Source organism: Amphibalanus amphitrite, unplaced genomic scaffold (genome assembly GCF_019059575.1).
Source record: "Amphibalanus amphitrite isolate SeventyFive unplaced genomic scaffold, NRLGWU_Aamphi_draft 000285F_arrow, whole genome shotgun sequence".
NCBI lineage: Eukaryota > Metazoa > Arthropoda > Thecostraca > Balanomorpha > Balanidae > Amphibalanus > Amphibalanus amphitrite.
In genome coordinates, this window is record NW_024881780.1 from 252528 (window position 1) to 268055 (window position 15528).

General features: G+C 51.4%; 1 protein-coding gene across 1 annotated transcript in view; it reads right to left on the bottom strand.

Annotated features, from left to right (window-relative positions):
* Positions 1 to 15528, bottom strand: part of LOC122387384 (mucin-19-like) — an 87606-nt gene that overhangs the window by 52385 nt on the left and 19693 nt on the right. Inside the window, exons 7-9 of the mRNA XM_043377534.1 lie at positions 11290 to 11583; positions 10767 to 11148; positions 915 to 1724 (exon numbers count right to left, since the gene is read on the bottom strand). Of these exons, the coding sequence (XP_043233469.1) occupies positions 915 to 1724; positions 10767 to 11148; positions 11290 to 11583 (1486 nt within the window). The remainder of the gene's footprint in view (positions 1 to 914; positions 1725 to 10766; positions 11149 to 11289; positions 11584 to 15528) is intronic.

The following is a 15528-nucleotide window of genomic DNA, read 5'->3' on the forward strand; positions in this document are numbered from 1 at the left end:
CGGTGTCTCCGCGCGCCCCTGCAGCTGGCCGGCGCTGCTCGGCGCCGTGAGAGCGTCTCGGACCCCGTCCGGCGCCGGGGTCAAGGTCACGACCGGCGGCGGCCGGGACGCCACCGTGGAATCCTCGGCACCGCCAGCGGCCGTCTCGGTCAATTCCTTTGTCCTGGAATCACTCGCATTGTTCGCGCACACCGGCGGGCTGGCGGCTCTCGACAGCGCCGATTTCGCCGCACACGCGTCACTCTCACCATTGGCACTCGAGTCACCGCTCGATTCATTGGCACACACGTCGCTTGAATCCGCGCATTTCGCGGCGCGCACACTGTCGCAATCGGCTACTAGTTTGGCACTATCACTGAAAGTCGCCGCGTTTAACACATTGACGTCGCTCGCACTCGTCGCTTCGACACGCGCACTTGTCTCTGCCTCGCCCGAGGCTACGTGACCCGCCGGAGCCGTCTCCGAAACGGCCGAGTCATTGGCGCCTGTGGCGTCAGAAGACGTGACTTTCGTCGGCTCCTGACTGTCACCGACAGCAGCCGTCTTTTCACGGGGCACTTCATCATCGTTTGGAAAAGCGCACACACTAGAGGTCACTACACCAGTCTCGGACGTCTCCGTAGTCTCTGGCAAAGTCCGCTGAGAGACTGAAGGAGTTTCACCGACACCGACTATCACATCTGCCGATACTGCTGAGGTCGGAGCTGCCGCAGCAGACGTCGTCACTTCGACGGGCTCTGTGACAGTCAGGTCCTCCTCGACTGAGTCCGTATCGCATTGTCCTTCCACGACCGATTTAGTCTCTGTCCCCTGGCCCGTGTCATCGGGCACCACGGCTCCCTTTTGACCGGTATCCAACACAACTGCTCTCTGTGTAACAGTCGAATTTTCATCATCTTCGGTCCCATGGTCACCCGGAGAGTCATCATCAGTCTGAACACCGGGCTCAGGTTTGACATCTTTAGTTTCGACGGTGTCTCCAGCTTTGGCGTCAGCTTCTGCTTCAGCACTGGACCCGGCAGCTGGCGCCTCAGCCGTCGTAGCCTCGGCAGTTTTAGGCTGTGAGGCGTCGGCCTCGGCTGGGCCAGCCGGCTGGTCCGATGTGGCGTGTTGAGCCGGCGCCGCCTCTGCCGACCGGCCCGTATCGCTGCCAGTATCTGCCTCGGACAGCTTGTCGTGCACGCCAGGCTCGGAGCCGGGGCCCGGCACCGGTCCGGGCCGGCCGGGCGGCGAGCCGGGCCGCGAGACGGGCCGCGCGTCCACCGTCAGCGGAGAGTCAGTGCCGCTGTCGGCCGCGTCCAGCAGCTCCTCGACCGACGAGCTCGGGTTGAGCACGTACATCTGGCGCACGTTTGTCTCCGGGTCGGAGCAGTCCGAGTCGTCAGAGTCCGAGTGGGTGGCGTCGGCGCTGGCCTCGCTGTCGTCGGCACCGTCGCGGCCGGCGGCGCCCCGCTGGTAGCGCTGCGCGGCCACCACCAAGTCGTACTCACACGTCGACTCGTCTGACTCCGAGTCGTCCACTTTGGGCTCCGGTGGCGCGCACTCCTCGATCCTCACCGGATCATCGGCGAGTGCCGTGATGGCTGAGTTCCTGTGGTTCTCGTCTTCCATGGCCGCGTCCCGCGGTGTCAGAAGTTGCGATCGTGTCGAGATCGTCTCGCTGCACAGCGCCTTCGTCGGTGTCGGCGTGCTATGTTCCGCGTCAGCGCCGGCGCGTGCTGCGGCTGCCGTAGGCCGCGCGGTCACGGGATGCGATGCACTGGAGCGGGGACCGGGGCGCTCGCGGCCGCCGCCGGACCAACACTGGCGGCCCGGCGCGGCAGCGGCGGCGGCGGCGGCGGCGGCGGCGCGGCGCGGCCCGCCGGCCGCCCGGGGCCCGGCCGGCCGCCAGCAGCCTCTCTCCTCGTGCGGCGGCGATCCGCCGGCGCCGGCCGACTCGGCCAGACCCGGTGACTCGGAGCCGCCCCGACCCCGCCGCCGCCCGCCGCCCCCGCCCGCGGTGCCCCCATGGCCGCCCGGGGCCCTCACCTGGCTCCGCCGCCGCCGCCGGGGCGGGGCTGCGTCAGCGTCACTATCGGCCCTATCGGCGGCGTCACACCGGCTCTCGATACGGGACGCGGTGCTCGCGTGACGCCGCGCGGGGCGGGGGCACTGCTGAGCTCGGTCAAACCCCGGCTCCGCCCAGCTGAGGCAACGGCGGAGACAGCTCCGAGATGAAGACAGCTCACGTGACGACTCATGTCCCTTATCCCGTGCCGTCTCCCGTCTTGTCCCCCGTCCCGTGCCCAGTCCCGTCTTCAGTTCCGTCTCCTGTCTCGTCTGAAATCCAGTCTTGAGCCCCGTCCCACGATAAGCCTTGTCATGCGACCAAAGCCCCTCCTCCGTGATCAGCACTCTCACGCGGTCGTGCTCGTACACAACCTGTGACCTTGCACCTCGCTGGGCATGTGAATCGTACGCGGATTCGCGGCCGCTTCCGTTCCGGCTCGTCGTGACTCCGAATAGCACGTGATGGTGGTTGGTTTCCAGGTGCGGCTCGGTTGTCGGCTCCAGTCCGCGCCGGCTCATGTAACGCCTACTATCGGTCACGTACTCCGTGGCAGCGAGTGGTGCTGTGTTTGCTAAGGCGGCGGCAGCGGGCGGCGCTTGTGAGACGCCGCTCCCTCCAGTCTGTGTGTCACACTGAAAACAGTCGATGCCGCCAGATGAAAGAGCGCCGAGTTGTCCGTGTATCTCACACGGTGTAGTGCTCAGAGGCCATCTGATTAGACCGTGCCGTGCCTGGCACTTCTCCTGCCCAGTTACTAAGCTCGGAGCATAGAGAAACGTTCCACGGCGTATTTCCGTTTCCGCTTCAGCTACTGTTTTCCGCCGTGTTTTTAGATACAAATCCGGCTCTGTGTTTGTTTCGGCGTCTCTCATAATTATGTGCTCGAGTTTAGTCGTCCTGTGCCTTGTCTCATTCTGTCGCCAGCTCCACGTCGCTTCCGGTTTCATCTCAATCATTTTCACCGCACCTCCGCCCTTTCGCTCGATTCTCTCGCCCTCTTCCTGAGTCGTGTTCACCAGTGGCTCATTCGCGGGTCCCGTCTCGGCTCCTTCGCTCGCCGTTGTACCGAGTGGTCCGGCGGCGCGGCTCCGGCTGCAGACGGCTCCTGCGCGCCGCGCCGGCACCGGGCACGCGGCAGTCCCGTTCCCCTGGCCAGTGCTGACCTTGGCGCCGGCTTTGTGCCGCTGGTGACTGCCAGGGAGCGATGGCTCGGCCGGCCAGCGGTCCTGGCCGAGCGGCGGCGGCCGCCCCTCGGCCGCCTCATCGCCGATACCGGACTCGCCGCTGCTGCCGGCCGTGCCGTGAAGGCGGTAAAACGGCTGCTCCGTGTGCCACCCGCGCCGTGACTCTACTCGTGACTCTACTCGTGACTCTCCGTGCGACTCGCCGAGCGCCGAGTCGCCGTCGTGCGGCGGTGACGAGTCTGTTGGAGCAAAAACGCGCCGGTGGTCGCCGCTCGCTGGCACTATCTGGTGCGGATCGCTGTCGGTGGCGCCGTGGCGACCGCCACCGCCGGGCTCGGCCCACCGGTGAAGGGAACCCACTGGACCGGGCCGCAGCGGATTGAGCCGTGAATCAAGCACCGGCGTAGGCGATAAGCCAGGGTCGGTAGGTTTAGGGCTGGTGGGTGAATCTGCAAGTAGAGTGTCTGCAAATCTTCCGTGTGCGTTTCTGTCTGCTGCACGAAGGGTAAAATTTTCCAGTCCAAATGATGGCTGAAAACGGCTGGGTTGAAATTGAATCATGTGCTTGTGATGATATGAAGCAAGGTCGACAGCATCCACGCTGGAGTCACTGGAGTCATTGAATGAGCTCGTCAATGGCGTACTGAAATCACTGTAACCGTCGTGATATCTTCTCCCTACGCTGATGCACGATTCGCTGACATCACTGGAGGGACTCAAGTCACTGTCCGACCTCCAGCACACAGGTCGGAGCTCGGGCATGGACTGGCGTAGGTGGTGTCTTGGTCCACATGAATCCGTCTCTGACCCACTGACCTGCCCCGGACACTGACCTGACCTCTCCCAATGACCCGGTAGTGGTGACTGGTGACCTGCCGGTGGTGCCTGGTGACCTGACAGCGGTGGCCGTTGTCCCGACATCTCGGGGGAGTCCTGTGGCGGCTGTATCGCCTCCAGCAGCCAGTCGTTAGCCAGGTCAGACCAGTCCATCCAGCCGGGGAGGCTCGGAGCGGCCGGAAATGTCATCTGCCTCTCCAGCGGCGCACGGGCCGATGACGCACCGCCCCCACCTCGGGACGACACACAGGCAGACGGTCACAGAAGCGAAGCGGACGAACACAAAGACGGACACGCAGGCTGACGAGCGCGAACGAACTGGCGTCCAACGACGCAGGGAAACGTAAACAAAGCATTTAGTTCCTACATGGGTTCAATTCAAAAGGGACTAAAAATGATTGAAAATGAATTGCGCAGTTTAGCGAGCCGCTACTGGGCGCATCATTAATGCCACGCACATGCCTAAATGCAGTCAAAAATTCTAACAAGACGTGTCTGTCTTTTAATTCCCTATTAGGTAGGTAGGGGAGAGTGGGGAAAGATGCCCAGGGTTTGACTATGTCATATATTATTAGAAAATGACGATCGGAAAGCCAAAACTTGGAGTTTTAACGGAAGCCGACATCATTTTTCTCCAAAAATATCACACTTTCGTGCCTGAAATATGATACCTTTTTTTGCTATTAAGCATTTTCCTGAAGAAGTGAAAGGGGGCATCTTACCCCACAGGGTGGAAAAGACGCCCCCTGGCGCTGGGTAAGATGCCCCCTGCACTAAAAGTGACATAAATAGGCACGTGAATCGCCTGAACGAATCAGTAGTCCCTTCGAGCCTGCAGAAGACACCAAACGTCATCGTAAGGGCCCTCGAAAGTAGTCGTTAGGGGCTTCAGAGGTCATCGTTAGGGCCATCATAGTCCAACGTGGCCAAACAAGCCTCCGTGGTGGCGTTCGGAGACCGCTGTGGGGCCCTTATAGGTCTTCGTGATGCTTGAGGGCCCTCGAGCCCATCGTGGGGAGCTCAGATGCCAGCGCGGCCCGTGGAGCCAACGTGAGAGCCCTCAAAGGATGTCGTGAGGGGCCCTAGAACCAATAATGGGGCCCACAGAGGCCGTCGTGAGGGCTCTCAGAGTCGATGCCGCCCAAAAAGTCGCTGTGTGGGCCGAGAGACCGGCATGGGGAGCACCCGACCGTACCGGACTCTCAATAGTCCCAGATCGGCTTTTGTCTCTCATCACAAGTATGCAATAAATGATTTGACGGGCTGCTTGAAGGACAGCCTACGGATTTAGGGGGGCGTCTTTCCCCATCAGGACAGGGGGCATCTTACCCCAAGGTACCGAAGTAACGTTAAATCAGCACAATTTGTTAGCCATAAAACTACACCCTGAAACAAACTGTTTGGGACACAGTACACGCATGTTAATGTATCACGACTATAGCAAGGGACGCAAAAATTATTTACCTTTTTTGATATTTACAATGTTTTGACGCCAAAATATTTTTTGAAAGCAGCAAATAAAAAACGTGCAATCACCAGCCAGCCGTTGCCCAACTGAGCTTCGCAAATTTTTGTGCAGTTAACAAGGCAGGCTTCTGCTTTACGCTAAGAACATTAATTTCCAGGTTCGATTCTTTGTTTCCCCGCTAGAGGGGGTGGGGCGTCTTTCCCACCCTGGGCATCTTACCCCACTCTCCCCTACTATATCCGTGTTTGAGTAAAGATGTTGGCGTAATATATAATTCAGCAATAAAAGAAGCGCTTGCTTATTATAATCGCCGATCTAGTTATCTTTCAATCTAATCGTTAGGCCACCTGAAAACCGGTAGGGAGCCCGGGCGTTAATCAGGACACACATCGACACGGCATGTGGCTGCGTTTTCCTATGCTGACGTAAGCCCAACAGGCGGGCCTTGGTTGAAGAAGGGCCCGCGGCTTCAGCGCATGGCAACGGTACCAAATGCACCGTCAAATGACTGTGCTATGTAAGAAGGAATTGATTGAAAATGTTCCAGCATGTTGTATAACTTTTAACAATAAATACAGCTAAAATATAGGGGAGAGCGGGGAGAGTTGTATCATGTCCAAGTTGTATCAGGGCGAATTGTGCCAAACTTATCCAATGGATGGCGCTCGCGACACGACCAGCCGACGAGGTTTTCCGGGCGCCATCTTCCCCTGTTCTGTCTTGTGGCTGAGTGGACGCGTCTCGAGGTGAGAGCCGATTTTATGTTTTTTTTTAATGTCATTCTAAAAAAATAAGTTGCAAGAAAATGTGTGTTTTGGGCATTTGGATGTGCACGAATTTGAAAGATCTCCGTAGCGGTGGTGAGGGTAGGTTCTAAGGCTGCGTGAGTGAAAACGGATTTCTCCAGCTGTCCGCTGTTTTTTTTTTAGCACGAGGATGTTTTTCCAAGATGGCGGCTAGGTACATGTTGTATCAGAGCCGGGTGGGGTATGTTGTAACATGTATGTATGTATGTATGTATGGGTATGTTGCTTTTGATCGCGAAAGCTAAGCCCTGGCTCGCGTTTGTAGGTAGCTAGTCAATGCTCGTTCCATTTCGGCACAATGTGTTGGCTTCTTTGCTCTTAACGGGCCACTTTTGCGTCTAGTCTGTTGATGTTTCGTTCGGATTGCATTGACCTAAGTTTGGTCTAATAAAGTGAAGCCTTTGAGCATACCTATACATTGTATTAACCCCATTTAATGTTGCTGTTATGTTCAAAACCAGTAGCAAGCACACTCCCTGAAACGTGAAATAGTGATACAAATTACCCCACCATGTGATACAACTCACCCAAGCCATGGGGCAAGTTGTATCAAAAACATTGCTCTATTCGGCAGACCGTAGAAGAAAAACTGGTAGAGGTAGCGGAAAAGTTACTTTGCACAAAAAAGCAGAACAATCAAGGAAGGGGATAGTATGGAAATAATGAGTTTATCACGGATAGTTACGAGGTTATGGGTCTCGGAGTAAAAACTGATACAACCCACCCCACTCTCCCCTACCGATATGAAACCGCGAGGAGGTAACAAAAAATAGTCAAACGCCTGGCCCAAGTCCAACGACTCAGTACTTTTTCATACTTTTCATATACCTACACCATACCGCATCATTTTCTGCCGGATGTAGCGCAAGTGTTAGGATATGTAGGTTATTGAATTTTGTTTGGATAAATGCCTACTTCTATATGTTGAAGTCATTTTTCTAGCAATGGAAAGCGTGGTATCTGAATGATTGAAAGTCGAACTTGAACTGAAAAGGTTTTTATAAGATCAATAAATCTACTGACATACAAATTGATTTGATCGCTCATCAGTTAGACACATAGAACCCCATACCTATATCTGGCTCATAGCAATAGGGTCAATTATGCCGTCTTCATCAAGGAATTTGAAAGTTCCTCGATGTTTTCAGTTGGCCTTGCAAAAACTAACCACGGAAAATCTTGAACTAAGCTTTCAGAAAAAAAAAAGGATAAAGCTTTATCGGTCACAGACAAATGTGAGCCTCAGATTGGAGCCTCAGGAGCAGGGCCCTCACACACTGTGGCGCAATATCAGACAGCATGTAGCGGGAAAACAGCCATCACAGAGGACTGTGCCCCTGGTGTCCGCTGGTGATATGAACGCGTACTTTGTTAACGTTGGGCCGAAAGTCGCGCGCGAGGTGAGACTACAGGGGAGTGAACCGAGTATCCCCGGTAGGCTGCCGCGAGTGGGAGCGTGCGCCTTTGCCGTGTCTGCCATCGACCTCCGTACACTTAACAGCGTCATATTAAGCATGCCCGGAACCTCGGCCTGCGGGGTCGATGGCATATGTGTCCGAGTCATAAAAATGTGTCTACCTGTGATCAGCCACATACTGCTCCATTTGGTTAACTCGTGCCTTACTCGATGTGATATCCCTGCGGAGTGGAAACACTCCCTCGTCAATCCCATCCATAAATCCGGCGATCCTTCCAATCCCGTCAACTTCAGGCCCATATCCATCATCCCAGTTATATCCAAAATAGTTGAGCGAGTGGTGCAGCGACAGCTGTACCACTACCTCACTATCAACCACCTCCTTTCCGACACCCAACACGGCTTCCGCACTCGCCATTCCACCGAAACGGCACTGGTCACCATTTCGGATCGCGTTCTCCTGGCTAACGATCAAAATCAAATTTCGCTCCTCTGCCTGCTTGATCTTAGTAAATGTTTCGATGTCATAGACCATTCTAAGCTTCTTCAAAAACTTCAGTTACACGGTGTGGACACTGCATGGTTTGAGGCGTACCTGCAGAACCACACACAGAGCGTCAGCTTCACTGATGTCTCTGGCAACAGGCAGACATCAACCGCGCTTCCGAACAACATGGGCGTTTTTCAAGGTTCGGCACTAGGTCCCCTCTTATACACCGTCTTTTCAAACGACCTCAGCCTGTTCGTGCCGGATGCGACCGTTGTCCAGTACGCGGACGACACCCAGGTCATGGTCTGCGGCAACAGGACAGCCCTGTCAGATCTGACTGAGCGCATGGAACAGGTCCTTTCCTCTCTCGACCTCTGGTTCCGCGCAAATTCTCTCAAGGTGAACCCCGACAAAACTCAGTTGATAGCTTTTGGCAGTAGACAAAATCTGCGGAACATCACACCTTTCGGCGTCAAATTCCGCGAGCGTACAATTCAGCCCGTCTTAGAAGTTAGAAATCTAGGGGTGGTCTTTGATCGCCACCTGTCCTGGGACGCCCATGTGCAAGAAATTACGCGCAAATGCTTCGGGATCCTCATTGGCCTGTCGCACATCCGTCACTATCTTCCGGTCGAGGTCCTCCCCACCATCGTAGCCGCCCTGGTGCTTTCCCGCGTCCGCTACTGCCTCCCTGTGTACGGCAACGGCAGCCGAAAGAATCTAGACAAGATTCAAAAAGTGATTAACTTTGCTGCGCGTGTCGTATCAGGTCGAAGGAAGTTCAGCCGTTCAGCGGACGTCAGGGCGGCACTGGGGTGGCTCGATGCGGAAGACCTATTTAAATTTCATACGCTCGCATTACTCCACAAAATTTGCATGCATCACACACCAGTGTCGCTTTCATCCTCACTCCAAACAAACCGTGAGACACGAGAACGGAGCACTCGACATGATGATGACCTGCGTCTGCCACGTGTACGGACGGAGACTGGGAGGCGCCGGTTCTTGTACCGTGCACCGATGCTGTACAATGCCCTCCCAGTGGAAATGCGCACGATGACAGTTGCCAATTTTAATCACGCTCTCAAGCGAGTTATTAGCACGAGGGAAACATAGGAATGCGTGTTTTACTACTAGTTACTTGCTGTCGTCGTCATTATTGTCTTATTTTAGTTTTTTCCCTTTTTATTATGCCCGTTTTAGTTTATGTGCATGTGGAAAGTGTGAATGTCTTTTTATATCACTGCATTTCACAACTTGACTGATGGCAAGGAATAGCCACTATGAGTGGATTTGCCTGAATAAAAATTGGTATTGGTATTGCAGCATACCTTCGTTTATCAACGAGAAAATGACGGCTCCATCTCAGCCAAAGTCAAAGAAAAATTGACCTTTCGGCTTATCGTTCTTATCGTTCACTGCACCACTGCACCTGTGGGTTTTCAATCTCAAAGTCATGCACTGGTATTGCACGAGCGAGAGAGAAAGCATTGCTTGGCGATTTACGATATGTCAGCATTTGTGTCTATGTGAACCTCTATTTACTACATCGTGACATAAAGTCGAGATCAATGACCTCATAGAGCAGATTTGGCCCCTGGCTTTGGCCCGTAAAACGCTGCAGTAGCGAACAAAACGTGCCAGCGGTGAAACGTCAGTGGTGCACGTACACGGAAAATGACGAGACACAGCTGTAGGATTGGTGAAAACATTCGCCAGATTTGATAGAGGCTGATTAGATAATCGGCTTAGGAAAAGACACGATAGCATTGCATTCCTCGCCGAGCTATCGGAGGACAGCGATAAACGTTTTGGCAACAGTTTCACTGGCCATCCGGAACCAAGTTCAACTGTCAGATAGTCCGAGCGATACGTTTTAGCCAGTAGCGTAGAATTGTTCCAACTTGATCAGAAACATCCTGTCTCAGAAAAAAATATAGGAATGCAGGTAATGGCGAATTTTGAATAGGAAACAAAACGTGAACAAATCACGTTGTAGACATGATGTGCGAAGCATTTAACTGTTGTTCATTGTAATTGGTCGACAAAATCGACAAATTTTGACGCATTTCTAAATGAGCGCAGTTGAAAACTCTGTTCACCAGCTCTGTTCATCAGAAATAGGTTTTATGGGTAAAGACGGTGACAGGAAAGTTTTGCCCCGGTAACCCCAAATGCCAAACATCTTCGTCTCCTGAGTTTGGCCAACTTCAATAGACAAGATCATGTCGGTACCTATCTGCTAATTTAGTCCGGAACATTTAACATAAGTGTGCATACAACATAATTATACAGCCGAAACCATTTTCGCTAGATTCCTGTATCACGATATAATTTCCTTAAAACTCTGTCCTCGATATTGCAGGCTATTCAGGCGCATGCAGGAACGTGTCTGGTATACAACTGCAGCCTTCATCGCACGTTACACCTACGACGTACGTACCGGTTATTTCATCAGTACAGGCGTATGGACAGTTACGCGCCCCGCAGGCCGCTGAGGGCCATCCAGCTTACCTTTCTCATGGTCGTCCTCTGGTTCCGAGTTAGCGCTGTTGCGATGGTGTCTCCTCCCGGCCACCACGGTCAGCTTCTGGAAAATGGCGCCTCCGAACGACTCCGGCTCCATCTCCGGGTCCGAGTCCGAGTCGCCCACGCTGGGTCCCACGGCACCTCTGGAAGGACTCCGACTCTTGCCGCTGGAGGATGAGCGCGAGCGAGGTGCCTCCACCTTGACCTCCGATGAGTCTTCGCTCACATCAAACTGCCGCTTTCGCCAGCGGAAAGGGTTGTCTTTCTGTCTCTCCGCCGCCTGCTGTCGCATGTTGTAGCTGTGCCGATGGCGTTTGAGGGCCAACTCTACCAGGTGCGGCCATTTGATGTGCAGGTGGGACTCGCTCTTCCGACGCGAGTGGTCAGTAAAATCAGAGGGCTGACCCGTTGATGGCATGCTGGCACGGCGCTGATTGAGATAGAGCTCGATCTCATCGTGAAGGGTTGAAGATCGACGCTGGTCTTGTTCTGGGGGATGATTGTTTACCTCATCTCCCGGCTGCAGTTCTAATTGTTCTTCCTTGGCTGACTCATCACCACTATAACCGCTCTGTTGAGGACTGTGACCTTCTGCGTCGGCTCCGTCGAGAACTTCGTCGAGCGCTTCGTCGAGGGCTCTGTCGAGAGCTCCGTCCACGTGGTCCACAGACTCCGGAGGTGTGCTTCCACACAGCGGAGGCGGAGAGGGTGCGAGGGGAGGCGCCAGGTCAGCTCTGAGAAGTACCGGTTCCGACTCGCTGCCCTTCCGAGCCCGTCCCAGCACCGGCGTGAAGCCATCCAGCTGTGAACAAAACGGGTAAACGGTCAGGGAAGGCTGGACTAACAATGGACATCGAGCAGCAACACGCCGAACTAGCTGTTAGGGCTGATTCATAGAATAAGAACATACTCGCACATGAAACTGGTTTCTGCATTTCGGCCCAGATGTTAGGTGTTACAGGAGACAGCATCGCAATAAGGCGACGTGTTTGACCGATTCCGGATGTGAGGGTATATAAAAACGTTGTAAATCCATTTGTGTCCAGGTGTTCTTGGACAGGAAATCATTTGTTATTGCTGGACCGGTTTCTGCTGAAGGGTGTGGCTGCACGATGAGGTTTTTCAATGGCCAGACTTCTATTTTATCTTGGTTTCCGTTTTGGTCCGTTTTCATGGATCGGACCGTTTCGTTTTTTGCTTGCGAGGCACGCAAGGCAATTTAGAACTGAATTTAGTACATCCATCTCTATACCTACCGAATTTCCTTTTACGTAGTATTTCTGCGACAAAGAAATTTTATACTCGCATCTGATGCTCATAGCCTGTCGCGAATTGCGTAGTACCTATGCAAGAAACTGGTATAAGGTATTGTTCACGCCTGGCTTGAGCTGTTGGAATTAACAACAATCATAGCAGCTGAATCGAAAGAATTAAATTTAACCGAACTACTGAGTGATATTAAAAAACGAGACCATAAACAAATAATTAACCGCTTAAAGGGACCCTCCCACCTTAACATTAGATTTGAGTTGAGATAGCCAAAATGGGGTCCCTGGCTCACAATTACCGGTTTCGGCACTCACAACATCGAGAAATGCCTTAAAGCGGAAATATTGAATTTCAAAATTGCAGCATTTTGATTCAGAGGGGCTAATGCATAGGAATACCCCTCTGAATGTGTGACGTCAGCGCAGATATCTAACGATTTTTAAATGTTTGACTAAAACGTTTTGTAGCACGCGGTGGTATATGCTGCTTTGCGCGCAACAAATGCCGCACTTTCAAAATAAAGTCGCTAGGAACAGCGGAGATCCCAAAAAGTAAACAAAAGTAAAAGTCTAATATCTTGAAAACCGGTGAATATTTTTCGATGAAATTTGGTAGATATTCGTTTTTGCTCTTTCTGAAACGAGCGACATCACTTTCATGCCAATTCATTAACTTTTTTGAAGGTGGGAGGGTCCCTTTAAAGGGACCATCCCACCTTAACATTAGTTTTGAGTTGAGATAGCCAAGTTTGCGGCCAGGCTCAGAAACCACCATTTATCCTGGTCGCAACCCCCGCAGCTTTATGGTGTTCAAGAAATTTCTTCCCTTTACTTGCAGGGTGGGACCAGCTTAGTCCCTATCTCTTAACCATTAGCGGTTTGTTGATGACGTCAGCAGTCATTTCAACGCCCGCCATTCCTTGAACCCGAGTTTTGCTGACCTTGAGCTCCCTTTTTTATCAACGTGAAATCCGTCGTCTGCGAAGAGAAAGCCTATTGCTTTTCATTTTAATTTGAATATTAGAAGATACCCACCACTGGAACTTGGACTGATATTATACCAGGGCCGAAGATGATCAAGCTGCCTGCTATATCTGGAGCTTGGTGTTCAACTTCAACATGGAATGAAAAACAAAATATCAAAGCAAACTGGATATGGTACTGCAAGTTTAAGTCCAAAGAAATTTGAAGAGCTGACAATTGACATTAATTCTTTTCCCGCAAGGTTTCCATAGGAGATCACACCATGAAGAAATATTTTTGATGTTAACAGTTGAAAGGGGATTGATCTTCCAGTTTTGACGAAAGACGCTGCTGACTGTCTTTGGAAAAGGATGTCGGCATGAGGTGCAATTGTGCTTGTGAAGTGGTTATAACTGGTCTTTTCACAGTGTTAAATTAAATGTGCTATTGCAGCCAAGTGTGTTATCATGTAAGGTAAAATCAAAACTACAATGTTGGTTTTACGAGCATTGAGAAGGCTGGTAGGTAACACCTGCCTGTGCTCGTAAATCATGCTGCCAAAGTATTCTAAATTAATTTTATCATACACTTTTGTTGTCCAGAATGGTTGCACTATTGTTTGGTATCATATTATTCCATGTACATATGGTAGTGTTAAGTCCGACCAACATGTTACCAGATTTGAAGCTGTTACGTTACCTAAGTACCTACCTGTTTTTTTTTTTTTACTGGCGTGGTGAATGTCACCTGGATTTTGTTTTGAGGTGCAGACCTAGTAACTCTGACTACATGGGTTTGAAGCTATTATCTATTCTGTTCTGTTGTTGCTATTATTACTGGCCTGGTGAATGGCGACTGATGTTGTCCGTGGATGGCACTGAAACAAATTTTGAGTGTCAACTGCCATGTACAGTGTTTTAATACAATGCTGAGGGCTGAAAGTTGTCTTGTTTAGAGTGGTGAAAGTTCAGGATATGCCAGCCACCATGGTGGGTCAGAGTTAATGTGTTGCAGTCAGTTCGGCTTCGGCAAGCACACGGATGGGCATACGCATCAAGACCTGCTCTGCCATACTTTCAGCCAATTTTACCTAGGCAAGTCTTTTCTTTTTTTTTCTGCCAAAAGCTATGACATTGTGAATTTCAGTGCTGTGGCCTGTGTGTAGCTTTCAGGAAAGCAATTCTAAATAAAGCTCTGATAAAGTGCATGAAATCAGCAATGCAGCCCTCTATTACATTTTCTACAACATCTTACTTGTTCCTTGCATGGACAGAAAAATGCAATGTTATGAATTCGTTTATTCACATAATTTGACAAACATGCAGTTACCTGCTACTATCACTGCACAAAACAGAGCAGAAAACATCAGGCCCATGTCGTCCCCTATCTCTCTGCGTGTCCACTAACACGAATGACGTCACGCATGTGGGCGGAGCTATGGGCGGAGCCTAACGCACGCGGCAGTCCAAGCCGCCATATTTGAATTTATATTTTAATAGAATCTTGCCGATATTTTGGGTGAAGTCAATTTATATGGATAGCTTGGTGACAGTTTAGCTATACGAATAATAATTTATTATGGATGTGCGTATATTCAGCTTGGAATTGCAATTAAAGTTCCGCACCGCATAGACTCGAACTCGGGACCTTTGAAATACTGCGCGGGCACGCTAACCACTACACTACCGCGACCGCGCGGCGGCCGGCGACAGGGAGGCTGCGGAGACATGGGGGGACATTTTACGCTTTTGTGAAAAAAGCAAAAGATTTAGCGAAAAACACGTAATAGATAACTTGCAGAAAATTGTCTGCTCTTTTAGATAAGATACATAAGTTTGATATATCTTGTGCAGACTTCATTCTACAGTGCTTCGAAAATCGCTCATTTACATGGGGATTGAACGGGGCTTCGAGACTTGACTCTAAATGACGTCACGAGCTGACGTCACGAAAAGGTAGAATCGCCGGACGACCCTACCTGGTATATAGGGCCTTGGAAAACATCAGTTGATCAAACACAAGACACAACAGAAGTTTACAACATAGGCCTGCCGAACCTGCTTCCTCCCACCACAGTTGATGCCATTTCCTAGCCTGGCTTGATGTGAGCACTGAATAGCTGCTTTGTCTAATTACAGCTCACTACCATTCAACTTAAACTACTCTCTTTAAAGTAAGAGTGAGAGCATTCAGTGTTCATAGCAGCTCGACAGACGACAGACAACAAACATCTTGACAAACCAACCAGTATTTGATTTGGCTAATGATTTATGTGCCTGTTGTATCATGGCCAAACTACTTTAACAGCAATAATCCCTGTTTCATCTTGATCTTGCTTTTAATTCCATTTGAACTCAGATCTTGAAACAATCATCTGAAGTGATATCAGATACTGGCTTCTGTTTCTCTTGAAAGCAAGTTAAAACAACAATGATAAACTAAGGCAGGAGATGTGAGTTGTGGCAGTAGATTTTTGATTCAACATATGTCAACCTTATATTGCTTGAGACCTCTGT